At 45.6% G+C, this 27,813-nt stretch overlaps 6 protein-coding genes across 6 annotated transcripts; 3 read left to right on the top strand and 3 right to left on the bottom strand.

Annotated features, from left to right (window-relative positions):
• Positions 1 to 263: 263 nt before the first annotated feature.
• On the bottom strand, positions 264 to 2,593 carry LOC133931387 (uncharacterized). The gene is made up of 3 exons (XM_062378258.1): positions 2,276 to 2,593; positions 1,660 to 1,886; positions 264 to 1,102 (listed from the first exon to the last, which is right to left on the bottom strand). The coding sequence occupies exons 1-3, from the start codon at positions 2,568 to 2,570 to the stop codon at positions 533 to 535; spliced, it is 1,092 nt and encodes a 363-aa protein (XP_062234242.1). The 5' UTR covers positions 2,571 to 2,593; the 3' UTR covers positions 264 to 532.
• Positions 2,594 to 8,011: 5,418 nt separating this feature from the next.
• LOC133931020 (deSI-like protein At4g17486) lies at positions 8,012 to 10,976 on the top strand. The gene is made up of 4 exons (XM_062377833.1): positions 8,012 to 8,256; positions 8,999 to 9,260; positions 9,493 to 9,560; positions 10,054 to 10,976. The coding sequence occupies exons 1-4, from the start codon at positions 8,128 to 8,130 to the stop codon at positions 10,393 to 10,395; spliced, it is 801 nt and encodes a 266-aa protein (XP_062233817.1). The 5' UTR covers positions 8,012 to 8,127; the 3' UTR covers positions 10,396 to 10,976.
• Positions 10,977 to 12,605: 1,629 nt separating this feature from the next.
• LOC133931018 (uncharacterized) lies at positions 12,606 to 14,566 on the top strand. Its single transcript, XM_062377831.1, has 5 exons — positions 12,606 to 12,973; positions 13,075 to 13,304; positions 13,384 to 13,494; positions 13,592 to 13,744; positions 13,829 to 14,566. The coding sequence occupies exons 1-5, from the start codon at positions 12,720 to 12,722 to the stop codon at positions 14,404 to 14,406; spliced, it is 1,326 nt and encodes a 441-aa protein (XP_062233815.1). The 5' UTR covers positions 12,606 to 12,719; the 3' UTR covers positions 14,407 to 14,566.
• Positions 14,567 to 14,858: 292 nt separating this feature from the next.
• Positions 14,859 to 16,844, bottom strand: LOC133931019 (large ribosomal subunit protein uL6-like). The gene is made up of 3 exons (XM_062377832.1): positions 16,397 to 16,844; positions 16,125 to 16,247; positions 14,859 to 15,218 (listed from the first exon to the last, which is right to left on the bottom strand). The coding sequence occupies exons 1-3, from the start codon at positions 16,757 to 16,759 to the stop codon at positions 15,132 to 15,134; spliced, it is 573 nt and encodes a 190-aa protein (XP_062233816.1). The 5' UTR covers positions 16,760 to 16,844; the 3' UTR covers positions 14,859 to 15,131.
• A 2,959-nt stretch (positions 16,845 to 19,803) lies between these two features.
• LOC133931014 (WAT1-related protein At3g30340-like) lies at positions 19,804 to 22,037 on the top strand. Its single transcript, XM_062377828.1, has 6 exons — positions 19,804 to 20,375; positions 20,519 to 20,581; positions 20,677 to 20,793; positions 20,895 to 21,303; positions 21,403 to 21,554; positions 21,640 to 22,037. Exons 1-6 carry the CDS (start codon positions 20,191 to 20,193, stop codon positions 21,785 to 21,787), a joined length of 1,074 nt encoding a protein of 357 aa, XP_062233812.1. The 5' UTR covers positions 19,804 to 20,190; the 3' UTR covers positions 21,788 to 22,037.
• Positions 22,038 to 23,956: 1,919 nt separating this feature from the next.
• LOC133931016 (ferredoxin--NADP reductase, leaf isozyme 1, chloroplastic-like) lies at positions 23,957 to 26,400 on the bottom strand. The gene is made up of 8 exons (XM_062377829.1): positions 25,921 to 26,400; positions 25,682 to 25,815; positions 25,471 to 25,549; positions 24,949 to 25,040; positions 24,785 to 24,862; positions 24,626 to 24,688; positions 24,293 to 24,527; positions 23,957 to 24,192 (listed from the first exon to the last, which is right to left on the bottom strand). Exons 1-8 carry the CDS (start codon positions 26,240 to 26,242, stop codon positions 24,125 to 24,127), a joined length of 1,071 nt encoding a protein of 356 aa, XP_062233813.1. The 5' UTR covers positions 26,243 to 26,400; the 3' UTR covers positions 23,957 to 24,124.
• Positions 26,401 to 27,813: the final 1,413 nt, after the last annotated feature.

Raw genomic sequence — 27,813 nt, 5'->3', positions numbered from 1 at the left:
TTTGCCATGCTATAGAGTGACAGCTTCATTATTTGATATTTTCATATATTTATTATAATTGTTTTCTCCATCCACACGTGGGCTCATTGTAACTAACTAGACTTACCCCAGTTCCAACTGATGGGCTCAGACGACTGGACCGACCTAAGCAGCTGCTCTCCTCACCATGAAGATGGATGCTGCCTATTCCATCCATCGCCCTCCTGCTCCCTTATCGCCCATCTGATCAAAGCACAACGGGCAAAACTATTCAACACCAAACCATCCACCAGAATAATCTGGCACAATTGTTGCATACGTTCATGATTGATTACCACATAACAAGCCCAACACGTTAAGACAGATAGTTCAACATAACAAGCCAATACGGTACACACGAGTTACATACTATATATATATTACTTATCTAGTGTCCAACAGAGTCAGCATAACTTAATGGTAACCGCAACATCAATGACTGGAATATAGTTGCACCAGAGCATACAGATCATGCCAATAATGCTTAACAACGAGCCAATCCAACAGTTCACACTCAAAGGTCCATTATCGACCAGGTAACCTTCACGCGCATCTTAGTGACACCACCAACAGTAATAACATCTTCCTCTCCACCGGTGAACCTTGGAGTAAATTCAACGGTCTGTGACTTACCATCACCATTCTGGGCAACAATTATCAGCATATCCTTCACATAGACACATATGACGGGTCGCATAAGTTGGATAACACCATTACCATCGCCACTCATGCCACCAACCACTTCACTATCGTAAAGCACAAGGTTGTTCTTGACGCTGGTGGTGTGGGCAGTTATTTCTCCATAAAAACCTCCCTGCACAACTTCAATCGCAATAGTAGCCTCCACTGCACATTTCACAACTGCATACATCACATCCACAGTACTGAGCCTGGTAGCAAGAGATTTGCTTTCAACCTCACATTGGTCCAAATATCGAATTGCTACGCCCCTGATCGTTAAGATTCCTTTACTAAGTTCTCTGTCCTGCCCTCCATGATCCTTGATCTTCAGATCCATCTCAACATAATCATCATTTAATAACAAAAGTCCTCTTTTTGGGCCAGTCAAGATCAACGATTCATCCTACGAAAAGGTTTACATGATAAGCTAGCGGTATATTTCTCTGAATATATAGTGCTGCTATCGAACTAGACAAAATTTCAGCCACAGCAGATCAAACTATTATTATAGATGAAACTGTTAATGGACCGATGCTATAACTATATTGTAGGTCTCAAGATGGATAGTATCATGAAGATCGATCAGAAGCCACATATGGATCATCTAGTTCTACCAGTACTACCATGCACATACGGAATGCCCACTATGTCTACAAACAAGCACTAAAAAACAAACGCATAACACGAATATGCTTCATTATGAACATCTGCATTTTAGTAACATTACGATACGATCATCTGATATTCTGATGATTGATCACTGACCTGTAAAATTTCAACTTCCAGCACCGTATGAATTCAGAACGAGAAATGAGGATGTATATCATATAACAAAGGGGAACTGCATATGTTTATTGACAAATAACAACCACTAGCAGTTACATATTGTCGATCTACTGCAGGGCAGTATACAGAACGAAAGAACATAATGCATACTAGGAGTTCAAAAGGAAGTTGTACCTCAGAGTTGATGAGTTGGCAATGGTCTCTATCACGACGGAAGAGATAAAGACACTTGTTGTCAATGCTGTCTCTGGCAATGACAGTGCCATACACATGGATTGGGAAGCCAACATCCGAGGAGCCTATCTTCACGGAGAAGATGTTTAGCCCCGCATCACACGGTTCGTACTGACGTCCGCCCGGCTTGCTGACTCTATCAGTGTATCTCATTGGACCGATGGGAGCTGCAGCGAGGCAAAAACAAAAGCAAAGGAATTAAGGTTCTCTACATATTAGCTTAATTCTTTCTTAGAAAGTGGAAACTTATTCCAGCCTCTGCATATTGAAATCTACAAATAGCTAGATTCATGCTTAAAATTGAAGATAATATCGCATGCAGAGGGAGGTCAATTAGGCTAACGAGACTGAAACTAGGACCTAATAGATTACCTGAACGCGGAACCAATTGATCTAAACCCCAAAACAAACAAACAAAGAAAAAAAATAATAAATTTCAGCATCGATCGAGTAGACAACAACCAATCGATCACCATATATAGATGCAGCAGCCTAGTAGTAGAATGCATGTGATGAGTGAGGATGGAATTGAGGGAAGAAGAAGATATCATCTTACACTCCTCGTCGAGGTCGAATGTTGCGTGGTCGACGAAGTAGATGCGGTTGTAGTAGCGACCCTCCTGCTTGGGATCGAAGTCGAGGATGCGAGCCAGCGATTCCTTGGCCCGACCGCGTGGATGCCCCTCCATCTGAAGACGGCGCGCCTCCTCCAGAGCTTTCTGCCTCAGCCTCTCCGCCTCCGCCGCTCGCTGAGACTCGGTCATGCCTGAGAAATCCTCATCCTTGACCGCGGAGCACCGCTCGACAGCGGCCCGGATCCGGGCCGCACGTTCCGCGTCCGTCATGAACATGCCGACGAGGGGAAGGAATCCGTTCTCGGGTTTGTGAGGGAGGACGAGCCGACGAGGGCTTCCTTATTTTATAGCCGCCGCTATCCTCCTACATGGATGGATGGGCCCGGATAACTCCACGAGCTTCAGCCCGGCCCGGCCCAGCCCAGCCCACTGTATTCATCTACAGACAGAGTAATAGATGTGAAATCCTCTAGAAAAAAATTTCCAAATCTGAAAGAGAACCTAGGAAATCTGTCTAAGCAACTGTTGTCATTAGCATCTGCTTCATGAACTCGATTCTTTATGGCCTCTACTCAGCGTCCTCCTTCGAAGCATCATCCATCACACTCTAACCTGGGATGCTAGATGAAAGCTACTGGAGAGTCTGGTCTGCTGGACCATAAAGTGATTGGTCGAAAACACGTCGCCACCTCCTCGGCCCTATCCTTCTCCCCTTCATTTCATAATTTTTGCCACCAACACCGTCGTCTTTACCGGCAGCAGGAAGGAGCAGGGAGCCCTCCTAATACATCTAGCAATTTTCATAGTGTTTAGGGTTAATACAAAAGCCCCATGTCGATTTTGGATCTGGCACACCCTCAGGCCGACATCAAGGTTTGTTTGTTCTTGGCTCATTCATGTTTGTGCTGAGATCTTTAGATTTGCTTTTCCTATTTTATGAATGGGAGGGAGCTCTTGCTATCCCCTTTCGAGGGTTTCGTTTTCGAGTCGTCACCCTCATCGATGGTGGGGGTGAAAGGTGTTTTTGTTACCATCTACGGTAGATCTAGCCCATATATTATAATAAAATTTTAGGGTGTTACAAAGAATCAGTTTTTTATATTATTTATTACTTCTAATGAAACAGAAGACACAATATGAGAAAATGAGCCTGTTATATACCTCGTGTAAGAGCAACTCGAACCGAATCCCTTTTTTTGGTCCCCTACTATTTCAAGTAGGGGTCTCCCTATCCAGATTTCATCCCCTACTACTCTGCGCACTCCAACCGAACCTCTACTTCAACACCTTAAAATCCACTCTCCTCTATTTTAATCATGTAACTAACAAGTCATACTTTCAATTTGAATGGATATTTCTTCAACGGCTATATTTGTAACGGCTATATTTCAAATAACTATTTTTACAACGGTCACATTTCTAACGGCTACATGTCCAATGGCTCAATTTCCAATGACTATATTTCCCTGCTCTATATATGAATGCTCGAACCGTCTGGTTCCTACACCAATCCATTGGCCTTCTTGTTTCACCTCTTCCAGAAATGAGTCGTTTCTCTCACTTAGCTTCGTCGTCGTCGTCCTCGTCGGACGATGACAAAGACGAAGAATTGTTCATCGCATTGCAGCAAGCACACAGTCAATATCAAGCTATGCAAGTTCCTCGATGGGGCGGGTCTGTACTAGGGCGTTAGTATGTTCATCGCGATAGAGAAGCCGGGCATTGGAGGATGTACAACGACTACTTTTCAGATGCTCCGACCTACGGGGCAAATTTCTTTCGCTGCAGGTTTGCAATCAGTCAAACCTTTCTTTCATATTCTTTCTGTTGTGAGTCCGCTTGTTTTCTTATTATCGTATTCTGATCAGGTTTAGAATGAAACGTGATCTGTTTCTTCGCATAGCACAAGCCGTAGAGCAACATGATAATTACTTTATGCAAAAAAGAGATAGAAATGGACGTCTTGGGTTATCATGTTTGCAGAAGGTTACCGCAGCATTCCAGATGATAGCTTATGGAGTAGCAGCTGATTTTATGGATCAATATGTCCGTTCTGCTGAAAGCACGAACATAGAAAGTCTTAGAAGGTTTGCCAAAGCGGTTGTCGAAGTTTATAGATATGAGTATTTAAGATCCCCAAATGAGGAAGACACAGCTAGATTACTTGCGATTGGAGAGAGTAGAGGTTTCCCCGGAATGCTTGGGAGCATAGATTGTATGCATTGGGGATGGAAAAATTGTCCTGCAGCATGGCAAGGACAGTACACCGGCCATGCGCATGAGCCAACAATCATTCTTGAAGCTGTTGCTTCTAAAGATCTTTGGATTCGGCATGCTTTCTTTGGTTTACCAGGGTCTCACAATGATATCAATGTTCTTCACTGTTTTCATCTTTTTACAAAGCTAGCCGAAGGGGAAGCTCCACAAGTTAATTATATTGTCAATGGTCATAATTATACAATGGGGTATTACCTTGCAGATGGTATCTATCCTCAATGGGCGACATTTGTGAAGACCATACCGCAGCCACTGGGAAATAAGAGAAAATATTTTGCCAAGGCACAGGAGGCAGTTCGGAAGGATGTTGAAAGAGCATTTGGAGTTCTACAATCTCGTTTCGCCATTGTTCGTGGACCGGTCCGATTCTGAGATAAAGATAACCTAAGACAAATTATGATAGCTTGTGTCATAATGCATAATATGATTGTTGAAGATGAGAGGGATGAAGATGAACAGATGCAGTACGAGTATGTTGGCCAACTTGTGAGACCTACACCGCGTGAAGTTCGTAATCGTACTCCGGAGCTACATGATTTCCTTCAAGCTCATAATAACATCAGGAATAGGGAAACTCACTCTCAACTTCAAGAAGATCTAGTTGAGCACCTCTGGCAACGTCATGTAGACATGTATTGATTAAGAGCTCGTAGTATTTTTTTATTCAATCATGTATCCTTGTGTTTTATTTCCCAATCATGTATCCTTGTGTTTTATTTCCCTACCATGTATTTCGTTTTCATCCATGTATCCTTCTGTTGTTTTCAATAAAGTATCCTTGTATTTTTTTTTTAAACAATAGCACAAAGGCAACACAGACATATCAAACATCAAGGTTGACACATTATAAAAATGAAGGAAACAAATCACGTAGTCCAAACACATAGATCATACATAAATAAACTGCAGGAAACATAGAACATAGTCCAAACATGTAGTTTATACATCAAAGTTCATACATGAGATCTCAACTCGCGCCACCTCGCTCCCGTCGAGCAATGATCTCATCTTGTAGGCTCATGTAGAATCTTTTTTGCCTCTCACTCAAACCACTCAGATCCATATTCATCACTCGCTCATCTTCCATGGATTGTTTCAACTGAAGTTCTTTTTCCTGAATGTCAAGCTTCATATTCTCTACTTGTTTGTAGGCCTCAATCTTTTTATTCTTAACTTCTTGTTTCAACTCAAGTCTCCTAGTCTCAAGTGCAAGCTTCTCATCATTACGTTCTTTTTTCTTCATCTCTTTCAACTCATCAACCTTTTCCCTCCTCGACCAATGATTTTCCATTGCCTCCATGTAAAGGGTATCTCCTTGTGAGATAGTATTTTTATATCACCGGGTCTTCTCCTTCTTCCTACCATCCGGCCTTCCTTTCATTGGAGAAGTATGAGTGACACCATCTTCCTCATCACCATGATGGCTTTCATTGGTTCCAGAAGTGCATGAGCTTGGACTTGCATTGGAGCTTGTCTTCTGTTTTTTATGAGAGATTGCGTCATTCCACTTTGGTGTGTGCTGCACCACATTCCAACAATGCAAGAAAGGAAATGACATCTTCTTCGGATCCTTTTCCTTGTAGATCGCACATGCTTGTTGTACCTACACAAGTGAATATGAGTTAGTAGCTATACAGGAAACATAGACATGTGTCAACCAACAAAAATACATTGCTTTCTACCTTATCTTGCTCTGTCACACCACTTTACCTCCTATTTTGAATCTGAGCATACCAGCCACAGAACTTGTTTACACCTTCTTGAATGAGAGCCCAACGGTGAGAGAGCGAGCTAACATTACGATCCGAATCAAAATTCCTATGGGCATGGTAGTGATCATGAATACGCTTCCAATACGTACTACAGTTTTGATCAATGCCCTGGACTGCATCTTGGCTTATTTCAAGCCATGCCGAGACCAACAAAAGGTCATCCTTCTCACTAAAATTTCCACCTCTCTTCGCCTTTTGTGTCACAACCGGAGTAGCTTCGACAATTTGATGTCCTGCAATGAGTTGTTCTTCAGGGGGGCTTGCATATTGGGAGCCATCCCACTCGCCCCCAGCTCCTCCGTTCAACAAGTCCATGAAGCTAGCCATTCCTACCCCTGCATCACAACATCACATTGCAAAGCAATTAAATTACAGCATGTGGCAAGTGTATAGCTATCATAAATCATATGCATGTGAAAACAACAAAATTATCTGAATTTGCAAACATAAAACACTCTTCTATCTGAATTGCTCTCTTCTCTACATTCTCTTCCCTCTTCTCTCTACTCTTCTCTGAACCGCAACTCTCCCTCTCTCAAATTCTCCCCCACATCTCTCCCTCTCTCCAATCTCTCTCCAATCCCTCTCTCTCTCTGATGGGGGCGCACATGGTGGAGGGGCCGACGCCCTTGGTGTGCAGCGCAGAGGGCCAAGGGGGCGGCGCCCTCTGGTCTCCGGCGCAAAGGGGCGGAGGGGGCGGTGCCCTCCGGTGTGCACCGCGGCGGGTGGAGGGGCCGACCCCTTCGGTGTGCTGTGCGGATGGGCGGAGGGGACTCGAGGAGGGGATGGTGCAGGGGGCAGCGGCCGACCGGGGCGAATGGCGCAGGGGCCGCGGCCGACCGGGGTGGATGGTGCAGGGGCCGGTGGCCCGAGCTGCACTCGCGCGAGGGCACGGCGGCAGGGGGCTGACCAGGCGAATCGACCGCGCCCTCCTCCTCTCCCAGGTTGGTCTCTCTCTCTCTCTCTCTCTCTCTCTCTCTCTCTCTCTCTCTCTCCGATTCTCTCTCTCTCTCTCTCCGGTTCTCTGTGGCGGAGGGCAGGAAGGGGGCGTGGGGAGCGCAGCGGCCCAGATCTGGCCTGGCGCGGTGCAGGGCGGCGGTGGGAGAACCAGAGGCGGTGCCCATGGCTGCCGGCCCAAATCGAGGCAACGATGGGCGGCAGCGGGAGGTGGAGCATGGGGAAGGAGGAGATGGAAAACGTACCTCCAGGATGAAACCTCCGAGAGGGCGCGGGAGAGGCGGCGGTTGCTCCGATCGGTCGAATCAGGAATCCTGGGAGCTTCCCTTCGAGTGGGGGTGGAGAGGGGAGGAGTAGGGATGCCCGACGGACCGGGGGCTGTAACGGGAGTCGGTTGGAGACGATTTTTTTACACTTTTCCTTCTTTTTACGGGTAAGGGCCCAAGAAAGGAGTCGGTTGGAGTTGCTCTAAGGGGGCTGTTACACAAGTTCGCGCACTTCTCCCACCTTCAGCGCAGCAGAATAAAATTTAATTAGCACGGGCAGCAGAAGAAAATTGTATATTGGAGATCATTCACTGGAGAATCGTTACCGTAGTTCAATTAACCTTTTTTATTGCTAATTAAATTTCATGCACATTATCCTCAATGAATTTAAAATTTTAATCACTTGTTATGCAGAAAAGAAAGAATTCGACCCCGCATAAGAACGGGAAAAGTCATAAAACAGAATAGCGCCAACAAAAGTGCGCACTGCCTGACACGACATAGGCGGAGATCGACGGACTGGTGGGGCCCGGCACCCGGCGAGAGACTCCGGCGGCGAGGATGGGCCAGGAGGTGGTGGCGCACGTCTACGACGTCGCCAACGCCGGCTCCGACGCCACCGTGCTCCACATCAACCGCTTCTTCAAGGACGCCATCGGCCTCGGCGGCATCTTCCACACCGCCATCCAGGTCCGTCATTACTCCCAATCCCCATTCCCCATCCTTTCTCCTCTGGGAGCGTTTGCACAGCCGATTCAGAAAGAAAGATTGGATCTTGAGGCGAGTGGGCTCGTCTTGCAGAGAGGAAAAAATGTGTTCTCGTACATGATGATTCTGATGCGGCAAAGAGTTTTTTTTTCTAATCTAAATTGGATGCTGCTGTTACTGCATCTGGCCGACTATGTTAAGAAGCTATTTTGATTTTCCGCATGGAATCGCAAAAGTGACGCAGTGTGATTCTGATCGATATCTGTTCTGCAAGCCACCATTTTTATTGATGCCGTACGCCTCGCAGAGAGTATAATCTGAAACTGTAATGTTCTCTCGGAACTTGGAGGTTTCCTACCCAGCCAGTTGGATTGAATGCAGCGCTCTGGTAAAAGAGATATCAGAGTTAGGTTAACGGTGATGCAACGAATTATGCAAAACCACTTATACATAAGCATTATCCTCCTGGTTTTATGAACTGGCTAAACTCCTGGCCCTCTAGAAATGGAACACAGATTTGTAGGCTGCCTTACTGCTCCCGTTAATAAAATTTTGCTGATTCATCCTACCAAACAAGTTATGTATGGTGTGAGTGATAAAATCTGCAATGGCACTCCTATGTTCCTAGCTACTAAGTGTTGATTATTATATGCTTATTGTTGAGGCTCTACAGTTAGATGAGTCCTTAGTTTTTTTAAGAACTACCGAGCATCTCAACTAACAGGTCTACGGAGATGAAGAATGGTCATTTGGTTACTGCGAACGGGGCACTGGGGTTTTCAGCTGCCCCCCATGCAAAAACCCCATGTACACTTTTCACGAGTCTATAGTGCTGGGAAAGACGAACTGCTCTATTTTCACAGTAAATCAGATACTGCAGGAACTGAGCTGGGAGTGGCTTGGAGGCTCATATGGACTTCTGTCAAGAAACTGCAATCACTTCTGCAATACCTTCTGCGAAAAGCTTGATGTGCCAAAACTTCCAGGTACTTCCAATTGCTTACTGAATTGTTCCTAAATAATTTACTTGGTTGTTCCATTTGATAATGGTTGCTGAAAGACAAATGCCATTTATTTTTAGCTGAAGTTACATCATGAATCAGTTTCGAAGTAAACACTCAAGATAAAGACAGTTTTTCGAGAATCCAAATGAGACTGTTTTACAACTCCAGAATGATTCCAAGTTCTTTAGTTCATGTACAACTGAATTATATGCAGGTTGGGTGAATCGCTTTGCGAATGCTGGTGATGCTGCTCTAGAAGTTGCTGAAACTACAGCAGTGAAGGTAAACATTCCAGGCTTTTCTGCTACTTTTATGTTTTCTCTGGAAAATCTTATCATCACTTGTAGTACCACTGGAATTTGATATATTTGCCGTGAAACTTGATATATTTGTCCTCAAATTCTGTGTATCTTCTAGATTTTTTTTCAGCATCTCACTGTTGGAAAACTCAGTAGCAAGTAAACTGTGTCATCATGTTAACCAAACTTTGAACAAATAACTGAATATGGCAATTTGAAACCAAAAGGGTGTGAACCCATGAACAAAGACCCAAAAACGAATACTCATGCTAGCTGCAGAAAGATTAAAAGAAAGTTGTGCACACTATCGCACGATGTTGGAAATCTGTTTCTTAAGAATCTGTATGCAAAGAACCATATGTTGGTATGTGCAACAATAGCAATGGCCTTATCCATTGACAGTACTGTCCTGAATCAAATTTGTTGTGTTATTGGCTGACCTTTTGAGTTTCATTAATCTTTTACTTTCCACTCAGCTGAAACAAGCGAAAAAGGAAATCGTGACTGCATGCAAAGCGGCATCAACATTTTTGACTGGCACGTCTTCAAGTACCCCATCAAATGTGGAAGATACGGGCGGCTCAACAGGCAATTCTCTTTTTGAGGGGACATGGATCAGAAGTATCATCGGTATCAGTATGAAGCCATCAAGGAGCCTTGTCTGCTTAGATGGTTCAGATGATGAAAAATCTAGCGATGAGAGTGAATCAGAATCAGATGACAATCAGCCTGATAGTAGTGTTCACAATGCTGACCAGCAAGATGCAACACAGGAGCGTGACATGAGAAGTGAGAATGGACCACGCCATCATTCATGAAGCTCACACCATTATGTGCAGAGAGAGGAACAATGTCTACATACTGCCATTTTTCTGACAACACAGGGAGAAATCTACAGCAAAACTAACTTTACAATTTGTAACATTCACTTCTGATTGAGGACTGGAAGCTGTGAAAAGGCCCTGAAAAGCGATGAGAAGCGCTGAAGCTATGGAGTGCACCACAAGTTGTGCTATCTTGTACTTGATTTGTCCACGTCGCGGCAGTGGGCGGACTCTCCTTTGTCTTTCAGCCCTGTAAACTTTGATGAGATGACAGGCGCTTGCTTTGTCTTCCATTTTGGTGAAGGAGATATTTTTTCTGCAGAACCAGATGTTGAATGAAGGAGATATTTGAGAGCTTTCTTGCGCTGTGCTTAATCATTGTTCCTGTGGTGTATTTATAGACCTTGAGGAGTTTATCTGGATGCAAGACATGACAACTAAATTCTTTTTTCTTTGTAGTATCATCTGTATACCATTATTTTTTATAATTATCCAGTGTCTCTGTAGTTATGAGAAACCTTTACTGGTATGTATGTTTCAGTCATGATTGGGCTGTTTGTCTGTGTGTGTGAATCTGCAAAACTTTGACTTAGTTTTGGACATTGGTTTCTCTTAAACAGAGACGTATGCATCTGTAGAACAAATGATTGACTTGTCATTTGTCTCATTTGCGACATGTGATGCCATATGCATGTATCCAGAGAGCAAAGAATTGTTGCCAACCTGGTATGTCCCCAAACTTGAGTGTTTGCTGCTGAACAATCATTTGTGACTTGCAGCTGATTTAGGGCCAAAGCAGGTACTAGACACAAGGGCATTTGCCAACTGTGATGTCATGTGTATGTATCTCAAGAGCAGAGAACTGTTGCCGGCCTGCCGTGTCCCAAAATCCGAGTATTCGTCGCTGAACAAACATCTGTGATTATGCTTGTTAATTGCAGCGGTTACAAGGCTCGTAGGAATGTCTCAATCTTATTAGTAATTAGTTGCGCCCTGTGTGGCAGTTGCAGTCCTGTGACAGACTGATTGGCCTTGACTGGTTGAAAGTCGTTTGTGGTTTGATGGAGAAGAAGTTTCCTGGACCTTGATTCATATATCACGTCGTTTTCTGAAATTCATGGAGGGCTGTCTCCCGGGATCAACGACAAGTTAGTAAGCAATCTACTGGGATGCCATGTTTCAGGTTGTGATCCAACTGATATTACATCATCTTCTCCATTTTATACACGTTTAATCATTTATGATGATGAGGGAAAGGAGTGATCGTCTAGCAATCAAGGAAGTAGTCTCCCAGTGTGATGAGAGAACATGACAGACCTCTGTTTTTCATGATTAAATATGCCAGGTGAGCAGAAAACGAGCTGCATCGCCGGCCAGCGGACGCTTGGAGGCTTCGGAGACGACACGAGAAAAGGCCAGTAGCAGAGCATCCTAGGCAAGGAAGCCAAGAAACAGTTCGGCTGCTGCATTACACCAACTGCCAAGTGACAAAGTGACCACACAGATGCAGCAGAGCATTATGCCTCGGGCCGGCGGCATTTTTGGAGTTGTGGTATGCAAAACCATTGGGTCCAGTCAGCTTGGACATTAGGATTGAGCTCAGCAGGAGTTCGACGCTCTTCTAACTCAAAACGTTAAAAGAGCTTCATGTTTATTTTGATAGCACATCAAGCCTTATTTGGGACGCATGAGTTTTAGACGGTTCCTGAATTACACCTTCGTTGAAGAACTCAATACACAGGAACAACATTAAACACTCTGCAAAGTAGTGGAAAGGAGAGTTTTCAGAAGAATTCGTTGAACCATTCTTATATGAAAAAAAAAACCTTAAAAATTAAAATAGCAGCATTCGTGGAACTTTAAAAAAACTTAATATCTGAATTCGTGGCCCTGTCAATATCCGAGGCTTGAGAGCCCACTCCTCGGGCTATAGAGAGCTTGCCCAACCTCCAGGAGGCTGAGGCTCTGGAGAGCTTCGGAGCCCATAGACCTAAGAGGTCTTCGAGGACCTGATATTCACAGGCGAGGTCAGGGCATTAGAGGTCCTTAAAAGCAACCCTAACAATTTTTTTTAGACCAACAACTTCCCATATCTCAAAAGACAGTGACCGGAGAGTTCATGGTCTTTAAAAATCGAACCCCGGGTGAGGATCCGGAGCCCGACCCTTTAGTAATATATGCATGCTAAGATATTTCTCCAACGCTCTTCGTGGGACAAATGTGCCCCCAAGAATTACAGCTGAAAGGAAAAGGAGAGCAAAACAAGAGTGTGTGGACAAGGAAACAGCAAGCAGGGAACACTTGGCCCAACAGGACACATGGCGCCACCCGCCGCTCTGCTCCTGTCCAGCCATTCCTCACCTTCGCCGTCCTACCGTCTCCCCGGCCGCCCGCCCGTACTGCTCTCTGTGCCGCCTCGCCCACACATTCGCGACAACAGGTGTTCTTCCTCCTCCCCCCCTCGCCTTCGCCATGCCAGACCGCTTGGAGCGGCCGCGGTGGTGGCCATCGCGCCCGGCGACCACTGGGGCAACTGGGCCTTCCTCCTCTCCGCCGCCGCCTTCGGCACATGGTAACAACAGCCTCTGCTTTGCACTCTCGCGCGTGACTACGTGAGCTCGCTCATGGGCAGATCTAGCTCGTGTGTGTGATGGATGAAATGAACTGCTGAAGGTCCGAGGAGAGGACGTCGTGGGGCGCGGCGCTGAGCGGCGCGCTGGTGAGCATCATGGCCGGGCTGGCCGCGACGGCGGCCGGGCTGGTGACCCCCGGCGCGCCGGCGCACGACGCCGTCATGGAGTACCTGCTCCCCGCCTCCGTGCCGCTGCTGCTCCTCGGCGCTGACCTCCGCCGCGTCGTCCGCACCACCGGCGACCTCCTCAAGGCCTTCTTGATCGGATCAGGTATTGACTCAAACAGTGGAATTACTACGACTTGGGAATTGGGGATTACTAGTTTGAATGAATTTTGAATCTTTAATAGTTGCTACTGTAATCGGCACAACGGTGGCCTATCTTTTGGTTCCGATGAGGTCACTCGGCCAAGATAGCTGGAAGATTGCAGCTGCACTCATGGGCAGCTACACTGGTGGAGGTATATCTAATCACTGAACAAAACCATTATCTGCTGCTACCACTCCACATTCGTTCGATCCATCATGATGTGAGCTTGTGCTTCATCATTGCGATAGCGGTGAACTACGTGGCCATCTCGGAAGCTCTCGGCCTTTCACCGTCGGTTCTCGCTGCCGGTGTGGCCGCAGACAACCTCATCTCGGCGCTCTACTTCATGACCCTCTTCTCACTGGCATCGAAGATACCAGCAGAAGCTAAAACTTCTGAAGGTAACAGTTGAACCAGCTGTAGAGCTAATGCCAACGTTCTTGTGATCATATATTCATCATCCATGCCTCTTAATTCTGATACAGATGCCAAGAAGGACGGCGAGTCTGAGGGCGGCGGTCGGCTGTCGGTGCTGCACGGCGGAACGGCCATCGCGCTGTCGTTCCTCATCTGCAAGGCCGGGTCGGCCATCGCCGACCGGCTGGGCTTCCAGGGTGGCACCCTGCCCTGCGTCACGGCGCTGGTGGTGTTCCTGGCGACGGCGTTCCCGGGGTACCTCGGCAGGCTGGCGCCAGCCGGCGAGACCATGGCCCTGATCCTGATGCAGGTGTTCTTCACCGTCGTAGGGGCCAACGGCAACGTCGTGGACGCGGTGACCAAGGCGCCGAGCGTGTTCGCGTTCGCGCTGGTGCAGGTGACCGTCCACCTCGCCGTGGTGCTCGGGATCGGCAAGCTCGTGGGGCTGGAGAGGAAGTCCCTGCTCATTGCCTCCAACGCCAACGTCGGCGGGCCGACCACGGCCGCAGCCATGGCCACGGCCAAGGGGTGGAGCTCGCTGATCGTGCCGGGGATCCTCGTCGGCATCTTTGGGATCTCCATTGCCACGTTTCTTGGCATCGGCTTTGGCATGTTCGTCCTGAGAAGAATTTGCGGCTTCTACTAATTGTTGGTCGATGTATCTCACACTTGTTAGGTCTATAGAATTCACGCCACCATACAAGTATGCAATGCGTGAAGGGGATATTAACCAAGAAAAGCCTGTCCTGGAATTTGTTTCTGGCAATTATTGGCCATCTTATGGAAGAGATGATATATGGAGATTATTCCGATAAGTGCAACTCAGCATGCATGATTTTGATAGAATAAAACACACACATACATCGAACTCATGCAGAGCGACAACTGTAGAAAAAGTTGAAAACTTCGGACTCAAGTTCAAAAGTATCAAGTTACAAATTTCTCGCTGTTCCACCTCTCGATCTCCAGAGTTGGTTTCGTGGGATATGACGGAGTTCACATATCGCACAGCTAATCCAGCACAAACATGACATTTATAACAAAATCATTATGGGATGAAGCAGTCAGGAAATTCAAATGCATAACCAAATTCAGATAAAAAAACCTCTTGGTCTCTTGGATAATTCATCTTCGTTTCAACCACGAATGCTTGCAGTCAACTATCTTTAGGGGACGATAAACAGGGTCCAGACTCTCAAACAGCGACAATATGTAAGATAAGATAGCATGCTACATTACACGTCCTAACCCAGTACAAAATTCAGTCTCAGAAAATTGCAACCACATGGATGATAGAAACACAGCAGGCAGAAACGACACTTCAAGACCATATCCAGGCATTTTCGCTACTGACTAAGCAGGGAATGAAGCTCACTGCTCCACATTGATGGCACCCTTGTCGCTCACATAGATCCCGTCCAAGAACTTCCTGATATCCTTGTTCTTCACATGGCATTTCTGCGGAGAAGAGTAGAAGACAAAGAAAACTTGCATCAGTAATATGAATCATAGCACAAGAATCAACGAGACCAGCAAACTCATGATGAATGACCAAATGCACATACTACAAATGACATGAAACAAAACAAAGATCAAAGACAAGTCACAACCACAGTATTACACATCTAAACAACCAACAGAACAATCATCTTCCAGTGTACTATTACGAAACAAGCAACAAAACTGGCATACCAGAATATAAATATATGCTTCCTTACTGAATATAACATCACATGTCACCTTTAGAAAGTCCATTACTACCCCATGTTTGCACTAGGATCGGTCATGAAATTCAAAGGGCTTTAGGTGCGTGCTACTACAAAAAAACTGCCATGCATTACGATGTTACACTTGAGCAGTACAGAAACACATAGATGATGGATATGTACATCGCAATGTGGAATTTTGGTTCTCTTAGTTTGTACTTGCTTCGCAGAACTAGGGTCACATAAACTAAAAATGTGATTTACCTACTCAAAAAACATCATGATAACCTCAAGTAGACCACTGTAAACAATGGAATGGGCACAACCAATGTGATAAACTAGTCTTGTGACCTCTTGTTGCATTCAACCTAAAACTGTACAGCAATCAGCAGAAGCAGGAACTAAAAATTACTATGAACAACCTCACTTAGAGCATGTGCATTAGCAGACAGCAGTAGCGCAAAATGGGTAGTACGGTGGGTTATCGACCGTTCTCTTTCCATACCATCATATGGGTACTGAGATTAGCAACATAGATTCCTACAACTGTGGGCACATCTACTACACTAAGTTTTATCACTGATAAGCAGGCATGAATACAACAACATGATCTTTTGCATCATACGCAAGGAAGTAAGCACAGGATCATATCGCTCACCTGGTTGATGAGGGCGGCCGAGCGAGAGACGAGTTCGATGTCGTTGCCGTCGAGGATGAGCTCATCCTTCACCTTCTCGGACCGGAGGATGGTCACTCCCTCGAGCATGTCCACCTTCCTCACCTGAAACGCAAGGGATCACATCAACCAGTAAGAACACATCACAACCCATCTCCGTCCCCTCATCTAAGATTTTTTCCCAAATCTAGCATGATCCGCGCATCTGAAGGGAAAAAGAAAAAAGAAAAACAAGGACATGAGCATGCGCTTACCCTCTTCTCGCCGAGGAAGTTTCTGATCTCAATGGCGGTGTTGCTGTTGGTGATGGAGGCGTTGATGGGAAAGTGAGCGTAGACGAAGCGCATCTTGTAGCGGTAGCCCTTGGTGACGCCGGTGATGAGGTTCTGGACGTGGGAGATGGCGGTGCGGATGGCGGCCATGGTGCGGCGGGTGCCGAACCAGGCGTCGACTTTGAGCTTCCGGCCGTTCTCCTGCAGCTGGAAGTCGAGGTTGAGGTGCTTGAAGTTGCGGGTGAGCTTCCCGCGGGGGCCCTCCACCGTGACCACCTTCGCGGCCACCTTCACCGTCACCTCCTCCGGGATGTCCATCGTCTCCGACGCCAGGATCGTCTTCATCTTGGCCGGCTTCTCTCACCCTTCTTCCTCGGCGGCGGCGGCTGAGGAGGGTTTGTGTGCGCGGAGGAGCGGCGGCGCGGAGAGGGGTGGTCCTTTATATAGTGGGACGGTGAAGGGTAGGGTTTTGAGAGTTTGATCGGGCGATCTGCGCCGTTGGATCGCTGGGTAGTTAGGGTTTGCCTTCCAAGAGGTGGGCCGCTGCTGGTCCAGTGTGGGCTTTATCTGGGCCGCTTATGGACCAGTGTGGGCTTTATATGGGCCCCGTGTGTGACTCTGAGTGGAGTGGAGGCCTAAGAGAACACAAAGGCATTCCTTCTTCTTCTTCTTCTTTTTGTGTTGCTCTTTATATTTTCTGATGAACTGTTTAGTTTGAAATTCAAATCCCTTTCTTTGGTTTCGATTTTGATAAAAAGACACGTTATAAATCAAGATAAAATTGTGAAGAATTTTTATTTAATTGGAGTAGTAAAATTACTAGGGGCGATATGTATATGGCTCTATATATTTTACTAGTAGAAAAAATGAGGAGACAGTGCAATGTGGCCCTGAAGAGTGGTACTGTTGGAGCAGCGCCTAGGGTAGGTTGCTCATGGGTGAAATATTGGAGTAGCCAAACCAATGCTATGCTATGTTACAGATCGAGCTGTGTGCGGTGTCTAATCAGAATATCAGATGATTGGGGCAAAGAACATAAGAGCAACTACTCAGGGATTTGGCCTAGCTGGGCAACAACACTTGGTACCTCTCATCCTGCAAAAGAAAACTACTCATGGATGGCCTAACTGAAGCAGGACTAGTAGTGTTGATCATGCACAAAAGAAAAAGAAAACCCATGTGCTGGACTGCTCCGGATCACTCACCCTCTCAAGATAGGGGGTTGGATCTTTTGATCATCTGGTCACTCTCATGGATCTGATCTCAAGTCTGAACTGATGCAGATGCTCCATTTGAGAACGACTGACTTTAAATGAACAAGTACGAGCCTGTCTGTTACGTATCCTTTAGGCTACGTTTCATGTCTGAAAACGTCAGACTGTTTGCTGTTTCAGACTTTCACCTTGCCATAGCACGCAGATACAGTTCTTCAGTTGTTTCTCCATTAGAATTCAGAATTCAGAATTCAGAAGAACACACACAGAGAGTGAAAGGCTCATTTAGAAGGCAATGAAAGGCTGCGAAGGATCATGAAATTACCAAGGTGATGAAGGCAAAGTCCTACGTGTGCGGAATAAATCAAAGGTACTTAACTATTTTTAATCAAATTAGTAGTCGTGCAAAGATCCCAACAATTAAAAGACTACTCATCTTCCGTTAATAAGAAAAGGTCACATGATATCTTTCTCTTTTATGATAGTACACTGATATAAGTATAGACCGAAGATGTCGTTTCGGTGAGATGTGCTTGAAAGCTGACTCCTCTTTCTTTTCTTTTCTTTTTCTTGCAATTGCAGCCAAAGAGTAGCATCAGATCCATGCTGTCTGTGACACTCTTTTTCACGCCAACTGAATTGAGGGCTAGCAAACCAGCAGGTGCATTACCATATTACATGCGTACAGCTAGCTGGGAGGAAGGAAAGAAACGGCAGCTCAAGCGACTGACTGATTCTCTCCTGCACTAGCTACTAGCTAGGGAAGAAAGTGCAACGCCCCATTGCCCCATGCCCTGAGGGTTTTCATTTCTAGTCATCTCAGGCACAAAGTGGTAGCAAGGTGATTATCACTTTTCCTCCCCCCAACCATTCCTTTCTCACCTCTCATCTCAATCCACAGTATTTGAGGTGGACAATTCCCTCCTGCCTCGCCTTGTCTTGCAAAAATTTTAATCTAACATTTCGCCGACATGGTGACGCCGGAAGGGATCGAATAAAGTTTAATTTCTGTTAAATGTTAGTTTAAAGAATCCCCTCCGATTATTCCGACTCCGCAAGCGCAAGAGAAGATAAATGCTACCCCTATATTCTCTCTTACTAGTTAAGTATACATATGTTGCAACGAAAATATAAGCACTAGACACGGTAACATCAAATACAAACTCAATATACGTAGATATATATACGTCATAGGAGCAATGTCGAACGGATACGTCAGGAGTGATGTCGTAAATTGATTTCAAATGAGATCCAAAAAAAGAGGAGATATATATTATCTGCTAATTTTCCTTCTAATTTCTTTATTTATTTTCATGAGTAAAATATGTCTCATATCGGTAGCCGGTAACAAGACGTGGAGGACGAGGATAGATAGTAAAAATAGGTAAATTATTTAAATTTTAGAGATTTTTATTAGTTGTGAGGCGAGTAGAGGGAAGATATGACACATGAACCAACTCATGTTGTTAGAGTGCACAACATCCTGGCTCAGCTCGCTATAACCACGAGCCGGCGCCCCTAACTCAAATCTCAATGTGACTGCTATGCGCGCAGACCCAACCAGAGCTACAACCAAGGTCATGGGTCAACGCAACCTAAAAAACTAGTCTGAGAGATCCTTCATTTTTTAAGTCATGCTTCTTTGTAATCAATTTCTTATGTAGGACTAAATCCAATATGTGTTAAAAAAAACTAGTTTAAGTGATCCTTCACCTTTTAAGTCGTGCTTCTCTATCATCAATTTTTGATATAGGATTAAATCCAATATGCGTTTTATATAATAGAGACTTTAACTGCGACATATATACCTAACAGATGCATATGCTTAATTATCTGCACTGAGTTAGGAGCTAGCTAGTGAGGAATAACATGGATATGCATATCAAAGTGTTTGTTATACATCATTGCAAATGGATATGATATGTATCACCCATCTCACACAGTAAAAGGGCTTTTTTTTTTGCCTTTGAGAAAGATAGATAGGTGGCCACATTTCTCGCTGTCCCGAATGGCAACTGCATCATTGCCCACACAAAAGAAAAAAGGAGATCACAGACGTGCTACAGTTCTTGTGCACTAGCTATGCTTCTGGCTTCGGCGCGTGCTGACTCCGGGTTTTAACCCCAGCTGCTTCCGAATAGGTCCGAGCTAGGTTTAGAGTTACGCACATATGTGAGCGTTAAATAGGATATATGTGTTCGCACACTGAAAGTTTAGACCTTTTAATTTAGTTTAATGTGAGTTAGGATACGCAAGCGTGTGCGTACGTGGAGCTTCGTGAGGTGTGTAGATCATGTTACCTAAAAAACTAATTTGAGCCATCTTTTTCGTCAGACAATGTACCCGAAATGATTCTTTCCCATTTCACGTCCTCATCACCATGTCTTCTTGAGCACATTCTTCTTCGCCAGGACGAGAGGGCAGTATCGTCTGGTCGGATCCATCGTACGCTAGCTCCTCAGAGGAAGAAAACACTACACTGCCTATAAATTCCGCGAGCTGCAACTGCACTTGTTGTCCCAAGAGAAACGCAGGCAGCTGTGTGCCTGAGTGGAGCTGAGCATGGGGTCTTTGCTTGGCGATGGCTTGCCGGTGGCTGTCATGCTTTGCCTCAACATCGTGGCGGCCATCATGGTGTCTCTCGTCAAGGTGGCCATGGACGGCGGCATGAACCCGCTTGTGCTCGTCACCCTGCAGCAGCTCACGGCGTCTGCCTTCCTCGCGCCGATCGCCTACTTCAAAGAGAGGTGAATCTATCGCTTGACCCCAGCAAGAACTGACATTGAAAAAAAAAGAAGCAAAGAGCGAATGGTACATTCTATTTTCTGAATTCCTTTTGTTTTCAGTTCAAGCTCAGCGTTTGTTGCTTGTCTTTTGCTGCAAATTTCAGGAAATCGAGGCCAAAGCTGACGCTGGAGATCTTCGGCTACATCTTCGTCAGTGCCGCACTCGGGTACCACCTAACGCAACTAATTGCAGAGCTATTTCTTTCATGGAATCCATGAACGAAAAGCTCATATACGTGCATGAAATTGTGCTCGATCGCAGGTCAGCTCTGAGGCAGTACATGATCTTCGTCGGCCTGCAGTACACCACGGCCACCTTCGTTACAGCTTTCTCCAACATCGCCCCAGTCCTCACCTTCCTCCTCGCCGTCGCAACACGGTAACAGAACACCTCCAGATTCTTGCATGCACATAAGAGAGATCGGAGAAATCATGTTACTGTAATTTGCTAAGTATGTGTTCTCCATCAAACAATCACAGTTCAGAGGCACTGAACCTCAAGAGCAAGATGGGCATGGCGAAGCTGGTGGGCACGCTGGTCTCCCTGGGCGGCGCCATGGTGCTTACCTTCTACAAGGGCGTCGCCCTCACCCACGCCGCGCCGCCTCAGCACCTCCATTCCCGGCAGCATGGGGGAGCTGCAGACTCGATGAGCCGCGGGAAGTGGACGCTGGGCACGGTGGCGATCCTGGGGAACTGCGTGTGCCTCTCCTGCTGGTTCCTGTTCCACGGCAGGCTTGCCAGGAAGTACCCGCACGTGTACTCGTGCAACGCGCTCATGTCCGCGCTCAGCTTCCTCCAGGTCGCCGTCGTCGGCCTCTGCACCCAGAGGAGAATCTCCCCGTGGATCGTCAAGAGCAAGTTCCAGATCCTCACCGTCCTATACGCTGTAATCACTAAGCCTGAAGAATTTGGCAGCTTAAAGTTGTTTTCCAGTTTCAGTCTGGTTGTGACTGCTCTGAACTTGATGTGCTTGTCATCTCCTCAGGGCATCTTGGGATGCGGCGTGTCGTTCGTGCTGTTGACATGGTGCATCGAGAAGCGTGGCCCCGTGTTCGTCGCCGCCTTCATACCGATTGTGCAGATCATCGTCTCGGTCATCGACTTCTGCATCCTTCACGAACAGCTCTACCTTGGAAGGTACAAGTACTGAATTACAGTAGCATGTGTTGCCACCATGTTCAGAATTCAGGCACTGAATTCACCTCGACCTTGTGCTGTGCAGTGTGCTGGGATCTGTTCTTGTGATTGGTGGTCTGTATCTTCTGCTCTGGGGCAAGAGGCAGGAGGCCTTGAACTGCCCACCAAAAGCTGCTCAAAATGATGATAAAGAGCAGCAGCAGCAGCAGGAGGAGCAGCAAGTGCACAACTGAAGGGTGAAGACAGCATCCTCTGACAGTTCGGTTGTAACAGCTGCAGCAATAAGCTCTCCATCTTTTTTTGGTGTATCAGGGAGCAATCTTCTTGTAAAATCAGTCTGGTGCCAAGAAAGTGTTTAGATCCAAATCCAAACAGTAGAGCTATCGTAAATCAAAATCAATAGCAACATTAGGAACGAATTGCTAGCAGCCTGTTGCAGTCCTTTGAAGAAATACATAATAATATGCGCAATATTGGGGAACAGATTTTCGGCACATATAAGCAGCTGTTCACCTTTTCGTATACTACATCACTACATTTACTGCACAAAAAGGAATCCAATAAATGTGCAAAAAGAATTATGGATATGCTATTGTACTTTTATTGTGTAACTGTGTGCTCTCAGGAAAAAAAAAATGCATAACTACAAAATTTCATTCTAAAATTCACTCAGATTTAACGGACCCTCCCCCCCAAAGGACGGATTTCACGAGAAACAATGTATGATATTACTCTTGAATAAAATTTGAGTATACATAATAGAAGAGTGTAATATCTTAAGTTTTAGCATTTAGAATATAGCAAAATTCACTTTATTTTTAAAAAAAATCTGAATAATTAAAACAATATAAATTTAGGGAAATGTATATACCCTACGAGGTGGGCCTCACACCGCCCAATGTCTGCCGACGGTATGTATTTTCAAGATCACAGGCTCATCATGCGACTAGGGCGAGGCTCGTGCAACCAAACCCCTAGTCGCAGAGCAAAATCCTGCGACCAGCCCTTGCTGGTCGCAAGTCCTTACTGATCGCGAAGCACATACTCACCTAACTAGTCAAGTCTCATTTAATGATGTCACTCGAGTATTTTTCTTCCTTAGACGCTCTCTTTCGGCGATGCGTGGTTGCTGAGCGGTGTGGTGTTGCAATGTCCCATCCTATAGCATTTAATGCTGCGGGATGGTCAAACGTGTGAGTGTGATGGTGTTTGGTAATGGGACAGGACGTGCAGGACGAGTAGTCCTCCACGTGGGGGCAGATAGAGTAGTCTTCCGGTGAGGATGTTCTTAGGGGACTTGAGTTACCACGTGCTACTCATTGTCAACGTTGATGATACCTGCCTCGACCGTATAAATACCGAATCATTGCATCGTCATGCTAAGCCACCCAGTGCAATCATGTGTCCTGTATGGGGCATGACTTGACTTTTCTTTCTCCTTACCGAGCTTGGCATCCTACTAGAAGGGCCGGGTGAGCAACAAGAACCTAAGCATATGTCAGGTACTCTACGTAGGTGTTTCCAACTCAGCCACGCCGCGATGGTTAGTGGGGGAGTGCACTCTATACGAGACCTAGAGCACTTGGGATATCTCAAAGTAGTGTCTGGCAAAGGAAGGTGATTGAAGCATCTCGATATAATTCGCTCATCCGCTTTCAACAGTTGGAGGTTGAGCATATCGTGTGGGTATAATATACAACCTCTGCAGAGTGTAAATCTGTTCGAATAGTAGTGCCTATGGTCATAAACATGCAAAATAATTACCTCACTTGGTTAGACTCGGGGCTTATGTATCTTTGATGAGTGAGTGTGTGGACTAGATGTCCACGTGATGAGATTACTGGCTCAGTCCGTCAAGAGTTGTGTGTTACTAGAGGTACATCAGACATAATGATAGGGACTGTGGAGTGAGATGTAGCCCCTTTCAAAACCGAAACCCCCCAGATATACCATGTTAACTTGTTTACACTATTTTTAAAGGTAACAATAGAGAATATAATTTGATACCTGTATAAACTGCTTTACGTTTAAAACTAAAGCCATAAAAATTTATCCTTGAGTCATCTATCAAACCTTTGTAATAGTAGAGGACTTGTTGAGTATCTTCCGTACTTGTTCTCACTACCATTTAGATGAGAAAGCAACTGATGCCGACTTTGCTGGAGACGAAGACGCGGATGAGGAGTAGATTAATGGTCGCATTTGCACCTTAGCCATCCTGGCTTTGGGTTGTTGTTCTGTTATGTTTTTGTTGGCTTGTTGACCAGGCTTGTAATACTCTATGATTTATAACATTTATATTGTTGTAACCTTAATACTTTTTATATATATTGTATGACTATGATGTCATAATTGTTATACTATACGTATCAGTCACTTAATTAGAACTGATACAGGAGATATAGTATCTTACAAAGAGTATATATGGAACTCAAAATAAACAACAATGGTAAAACAGTGAACATACTCACTATCTACATTTTACATTACATACGTACAGCTGATCACACGCGCAGGCGTGCCCACAGGTACACAGAAAAGAAAGATCTTTGAGACGTAAAATGCAAGAGTTAGTAGACTTCCACATTCCATTGCTCTCCCTTCTTCAGTTGCTTCTTGTAGTCCATCCAGTCAATTCCTAACATTGCAAACCATGCAACAAAATTCAGCACCACTTACATAGCAAAAACTGCTCAAGCACAAAAAAGAATAAAAATAAAAATCACAAGCATAAGTACCGTCTTTTGCAGCCAATGAGACCATAATGTCATCAATACCCTTCTCCATGCCTTTCAACCCACACATGTAGACGTAGGTGTTGTCCTTCTTGAGAAGCTCCCACAACTCTTCCTTGTACTCGGCCATCCTGGTCTGGATGTACATCTTCTCTCCTTGAGCGTTGGTCTGCTCTCTGCTGACAGCGTAGTCAACCCGGAAGTTCTCCGGCGCTTTCGCCTTCATCTTCTCAAACTCCTGAATGTTCACAAATGCAGTACAACTAGGGGGTTGAGTACCACAGGAAATAAGTAATACTCGTGAAGTACTCATGGAAACAACAGAGATGCACTTACATCCTTGTAGAGCAATGAACTACCTGTCGGAACTCCCAAGAAGAGCCATGCCAAACCATTGAACTGCACAAGAATTCAAGCACCGTCGTTTCAGTTTCTAAGTAAGCTTATTCGGAGATATGAAGTCTGAAACTACCGGGATAAAAAACACCATTGTACCTTGTAGTCGTCGTGCTTCTCAAAGAACATCTTCCACAAGAATGAGCGGAATGGAGCAATACCGGTACCCGTCGCAAGCTGCAAGTAATTGACAATTTGACATGATAATTAAACTTTTTTGTGTTACATGTGTTTGATGAATTCCCTTTAGCGTGCAAGCTTACCATTATAATAGTAGCATTGGGGTCTTTGGGCATGAGCATTTCCTTACCAACTGGTCCTGTTATCTGGACGTCAGCACCTGGCTTCAGGTCGCCTGCATTAGCACGGGGAAGCAAACTGCATCATATATTCAGATATCAACCTGCAAAGTGAGAAACTATAATGCGTAGAGCCGCAGACACAAACACATGTTAATCAACAGAGAATTTTGGATGATACAAGGTGATGATAGTACTACTTCCTAAGGCTTTGATTTGGTACACTGTCAGGTCAATGCAGTCATGATTAATGAACTAAAGTATACAATAAAGTCTGAAGGATGGCATTAGAACAGTGAATTGGTGGAACATTAATACATTATACACAATAAGGAAATGAAGTTGTAAACTGACAAAGCCTGTGCCTTCAGAAACAGATGTCGAGATCTGAATTCTCACGTCTTGGCAAAACAATTCTTCAGGACAGAGAAATGCAGTGCTCTGTTGAGAGAAGAGAGACAAAGAAGAAAAATGCAAGCAACTCACATAAGAAGTTTGAGCAGACTCCTTTGACAACCTCTCCCTGATCGTTGGTGTAAACAAGCCTCTTGACACAGAGTGAAACCTACAGATGATGAAGCATAAAGCACACGTGCCAAACTGCATCGACTTGAACATTTCTGTCTCCCCGTGGCCAGCGACCCTCCCTAGTGTGTGTATATATACGAAAGAAAATCAGCAGAGATGAAGGACTGACTGTCTTGGAGTCGCCAAAGTCTCCGAGAGCACTGCTGGCAATGGAGTAGAGCCTGAGCTTGTGCGGCTTGTCGTTCTTGTCAACGCCGTCGGCGATTACACCGATGGACTGGCCCTCTCTGTACGGGATCTCGTCTGCAGGAAGAGTGGACAAAAGAGATGTGTTGCAGTTGAGTGGCCTCTTTGATCTGGTGAAGCAGAGGAGGCAGCAGGAGGAGTGGATAGGATACCACCACCAACCTTCGGTGCTGAAGACCATGTGCCATGTCTCCCCTGGCGCGTCGTCACCGGTGATCTTGGTGTTGAGGAGGCACTTGCCGACGTAGGGCTCCTTGGGCCTGTACTTGTTGGTGACGACGCCCTCGTCCTGCTTCTTGGAGATCTTCTTGGGCTTGGCGGGCGCGGCGACGTCGGTGGCGGACGCCTGCGCCCGGATGACGGCCCGCGCGGTCCTCGGGCGGTGGTAGGAGAGGAAGTGTGCGGTACAAGGGGACGGCGAGGCCTTGGCAGAGGGTGAGGAGCAGGACGGCAGGGAGACGGCCGCGACCGTGACGGCGGCCATGGCTTGCGAGCTACTGGGGTGCGTGGGGAGAGGAAGGGGAGGGGGGAAATGGATCCAATGAATCCAGGAGAAGAGAAGATACTCTAGCCAGTGCTGAGTGCAGGTAGATAGATGATGAGTGGAAGGCGGAAGAGATGACGACCAAGTGGTGCAGCTTTGCTTTGCTCTATTTTATTTTTAAGTTGGTTTTGGAGGGAAGGAATTCTCATCTCAATTCAGGCCTTGTTCGATGGCTATTTTTATAGAAAAAATGATGAGATAGAGAAAGACAGACATACATGTTACGGAGTAATTTTTTTATTCGGCGTGTAACATTTTGAATCCCTTCAAATATTTACATCGTGGCTGTGCTATGACATGTGGCTCCACATCTCCGAATATTTCTCTAATAAGTCTGAATATACGAAATATTAGGCTACTTCTTATTGGTGTAATAGGTAAAGAGGTGTCTCACTAGATGGGTGCTCTACTGCCACATGTTAGTTGACAGACAGATATTCTTAAGACCATAGTCTCACCATACGATCAGGATAGGACTCAATCGACCTGATCAGTCCTCGCTGGTCGTAGGGCAGGTAAAGGTGGCAAAATGGATAGCCTGGCACGACACAACTTGGGCCCATTTAGGCACGGTTCATTTAGATCCGTTAGCTAAGCGGATCGTATCGTGTCAGTCCACGTGCTGAGACTTCAGTCTAGGCACGACTCACCTAAGGTCTAGCCGTGCTACGCTAGCTCACGGCACGGTAGTCCTGATGGTTTTTTTTTACTCGTTAGCCCGTTAACACGCAAGAAATCAAGAAAAAATGAGGCCGTCAGGAATCGAACAGCAGACCTCGTGCGAGCAAGTTAGACGCGCTACCACTGCGTCACGAAGTCTTGTTTGTATTAGGTCTAAACAAAATATAAGATCTTTAAAAAAAGAAAAAAATATAAATGGATCGTGCTATGCCGGCCCGGCGTGCCGCGGCTGCAGCCCAGGCATAACCGAGGTTGTCGTGTTGTACCATCCTAGCCCGTTAGTTGTCATGACGTGCCGTGCTTAAGCCGGACCGAAATGATCGTGTCTTGTACCGGGCTATTTGGCTCGGCTCACTTGGGTATCTTTAGCATGTACTCACCTAACCAGTCAAATCATATTTAATATCGTCCACTCAAGTATTTTCTTTCTTAGACATCTCTTTTTGGTGAGCAGGGCCGTGGGCAGGCGTGGAGATGGCTGGTAGATGAGCGTGACGGTTCTTAATGGACAGGACATGACTTATAGAACGACCAGAGCAGGCCAGACGTGCGTACCCCTTAACCCTGGCCGTTTGTAAGGTTCTTTTTTTCTCTTGCTATATAAAGGTGGGAAGGAGAGACTGAGTAGGAATAGAATATTTCTGGTATCAAGTTCATCCAATCTATAAAAAATACATATAATTTAAAGCTATTATTTTACAGAAGACTTAAATATGAATAAATTCTCACGTTCTTACGTTATGTCAATCCAACTACAAAAACATTGATCAACACGCTTGTCGTTAGGTAGTATTCAAATTCATTGTGAGATGATACCGACACTTGTCTGA

The sequence above is a fragment of the Phragmites australis genome, chromosome 10, assembly GCF_958298935.1.
Source record: "Phragmites australis chromosome 10, lpPhrAust1.1, whole genome shotgun sequence".
Lineage (NCBI taxonomy): Eukaryota > Viridiplantae > Streptophyta > Magnoliopsida > Poales > Poaceae > Phragmites > Phragmites australis.
This window is presented reverse-complemented; position numbering and strand designations above follow the sequence as displayed.

Excerpts from the sequence above, each read along its gene's own strand:
- LOC133931387 (XM_062378258.1), bottom strand. The coding sequence starts at position 2,570 with ATGTTCATGACGGACGCGGAACGTGCGGCCCGGATCCGGGCCGCTGTC. Across the intron at positions 1,887-2,275 it reads ATTCGACCTCGACGAGGAGT|CTCCCATCGGTCCAATGAGA; the intron begins GTAAGATGATAT and ends GCCTCGCTGCAG. Across the intron at positions 1,103-1,659 it reads GCCAACTCATCAACTCTGAG|GATGAATCGTTGATCTTGAC; the intron begins GTACAACTTCCT and ends ACCTTTTCGTAG.
- LOC133931020 (XM_062377833.1), top strand. The coding sequence starts at position 8,128 with ATGGGCCAGGAGGTGGTGGCGCACGTCTACGACGTCGCCAACGCCGGC. Across the intron at positions 8,257-8,998 it reads TCTTCCACACCGCCATCCAG|GTCTACGGAGATGAAGAATG; the intron begins GTCCGTCATTAC and ends CTCAACTAACAG. Across the intron at positions 9,261-9,492 it reads TGATGTGCCAAAACTTCCAG|GTTGGGTGAATCGCTTTGCG; the intron begins GTACTTCCAATT and ends AATTATATGCAG.
- LOC133931018 (XM_062377831.1), top strand. The coding sequence starts at position 12,720 with ATGGCGCCACCCGCCGCTCTGCTCCTGTCCAGCCATTCCTCACCTTCG. Across the intron at positions 12,974-13,074 it reads GCCGCCGCCTTCGGCACATG|GTCCGAGGAGAGGACGTCGT; the intron begins GTAACAACAGCC and ends GAACTGCTGAAG. Across the intron at positions 13,305-13,383 it reads GGCCTTCTTGATCGGATCAG|TTGCTACTGTAATCGGCACA; the intron begins GTATTGACTCAA and ends AATCTTTAATAG.
- LOC133931019 (XM_062377832.1), bottom strand. The coding sequence starts at position 16,759 with ATGAAGACGATCCTGGCGTCGGAGACGATGGACATCCCGGAGGAGGTG. Across the intron at positions 16,248-16,396 it reads ACTTCCTCGGCGAGAAGAGG|GTGAGGAAGGTGGACATGCT; the intron begins GTAAGCGCATGC and ends CTTGCGTTTCAG. Across the intron at positions 15,219-16,124 it reads CGGCCGCCCTCATCAACCAG|AAATGCCATGTGAAGAACAA; the intron begins GTGAGCGATATG and ends TCTTCTCCGCAG.
- LOC133931014 (XM_062377828.1), top strand. The coding sequence starts at position 20,191 with ATGGGGTCTTTGCTTGGCGATGGCTTGCCGGTGGCTGTCATGCTTTGC. Across the intron at positions 20,376-20,518 it reads ATCGCCTACTTCAAAGAGAG|GAAATCGAGGCCAAAGCTGA; the intron begins GTGAATCTATCG and ends TGCAAATTTCAG. Across the intron at positions 20,582-20,676 it reads TTCGTCAGTGCCGCACTCGG|GTCAGCTCTGAGGCAGTACA; the intron begins GTACCACCTAAC and ends GCTCGATCGCAG.
- LOC133931016 (XM_062377829.1), bottom strand. The coding sequence starts at position 26,242 with ATGGCCGCCGTCACGGTCGCGGCCGTCTCCCTGCCGTCCTGCTCCTCA. Across the intron at positions 25,041-25,470 it reads AGTCTGCTCAAACTTCTTAT|GCGACCTGAAGCCAGGTGCT; the intron begins GTGAGTTGCTTG and ends GTGCTAATGCAG. Across the intron at positions 24,689-24,784 it reads AGAAGCACGACGACTACAAG|TTCAATGGTTTGGCATGGCT; the intron begins GTACAATGGTGT and ends ATTCTTGTGCAG.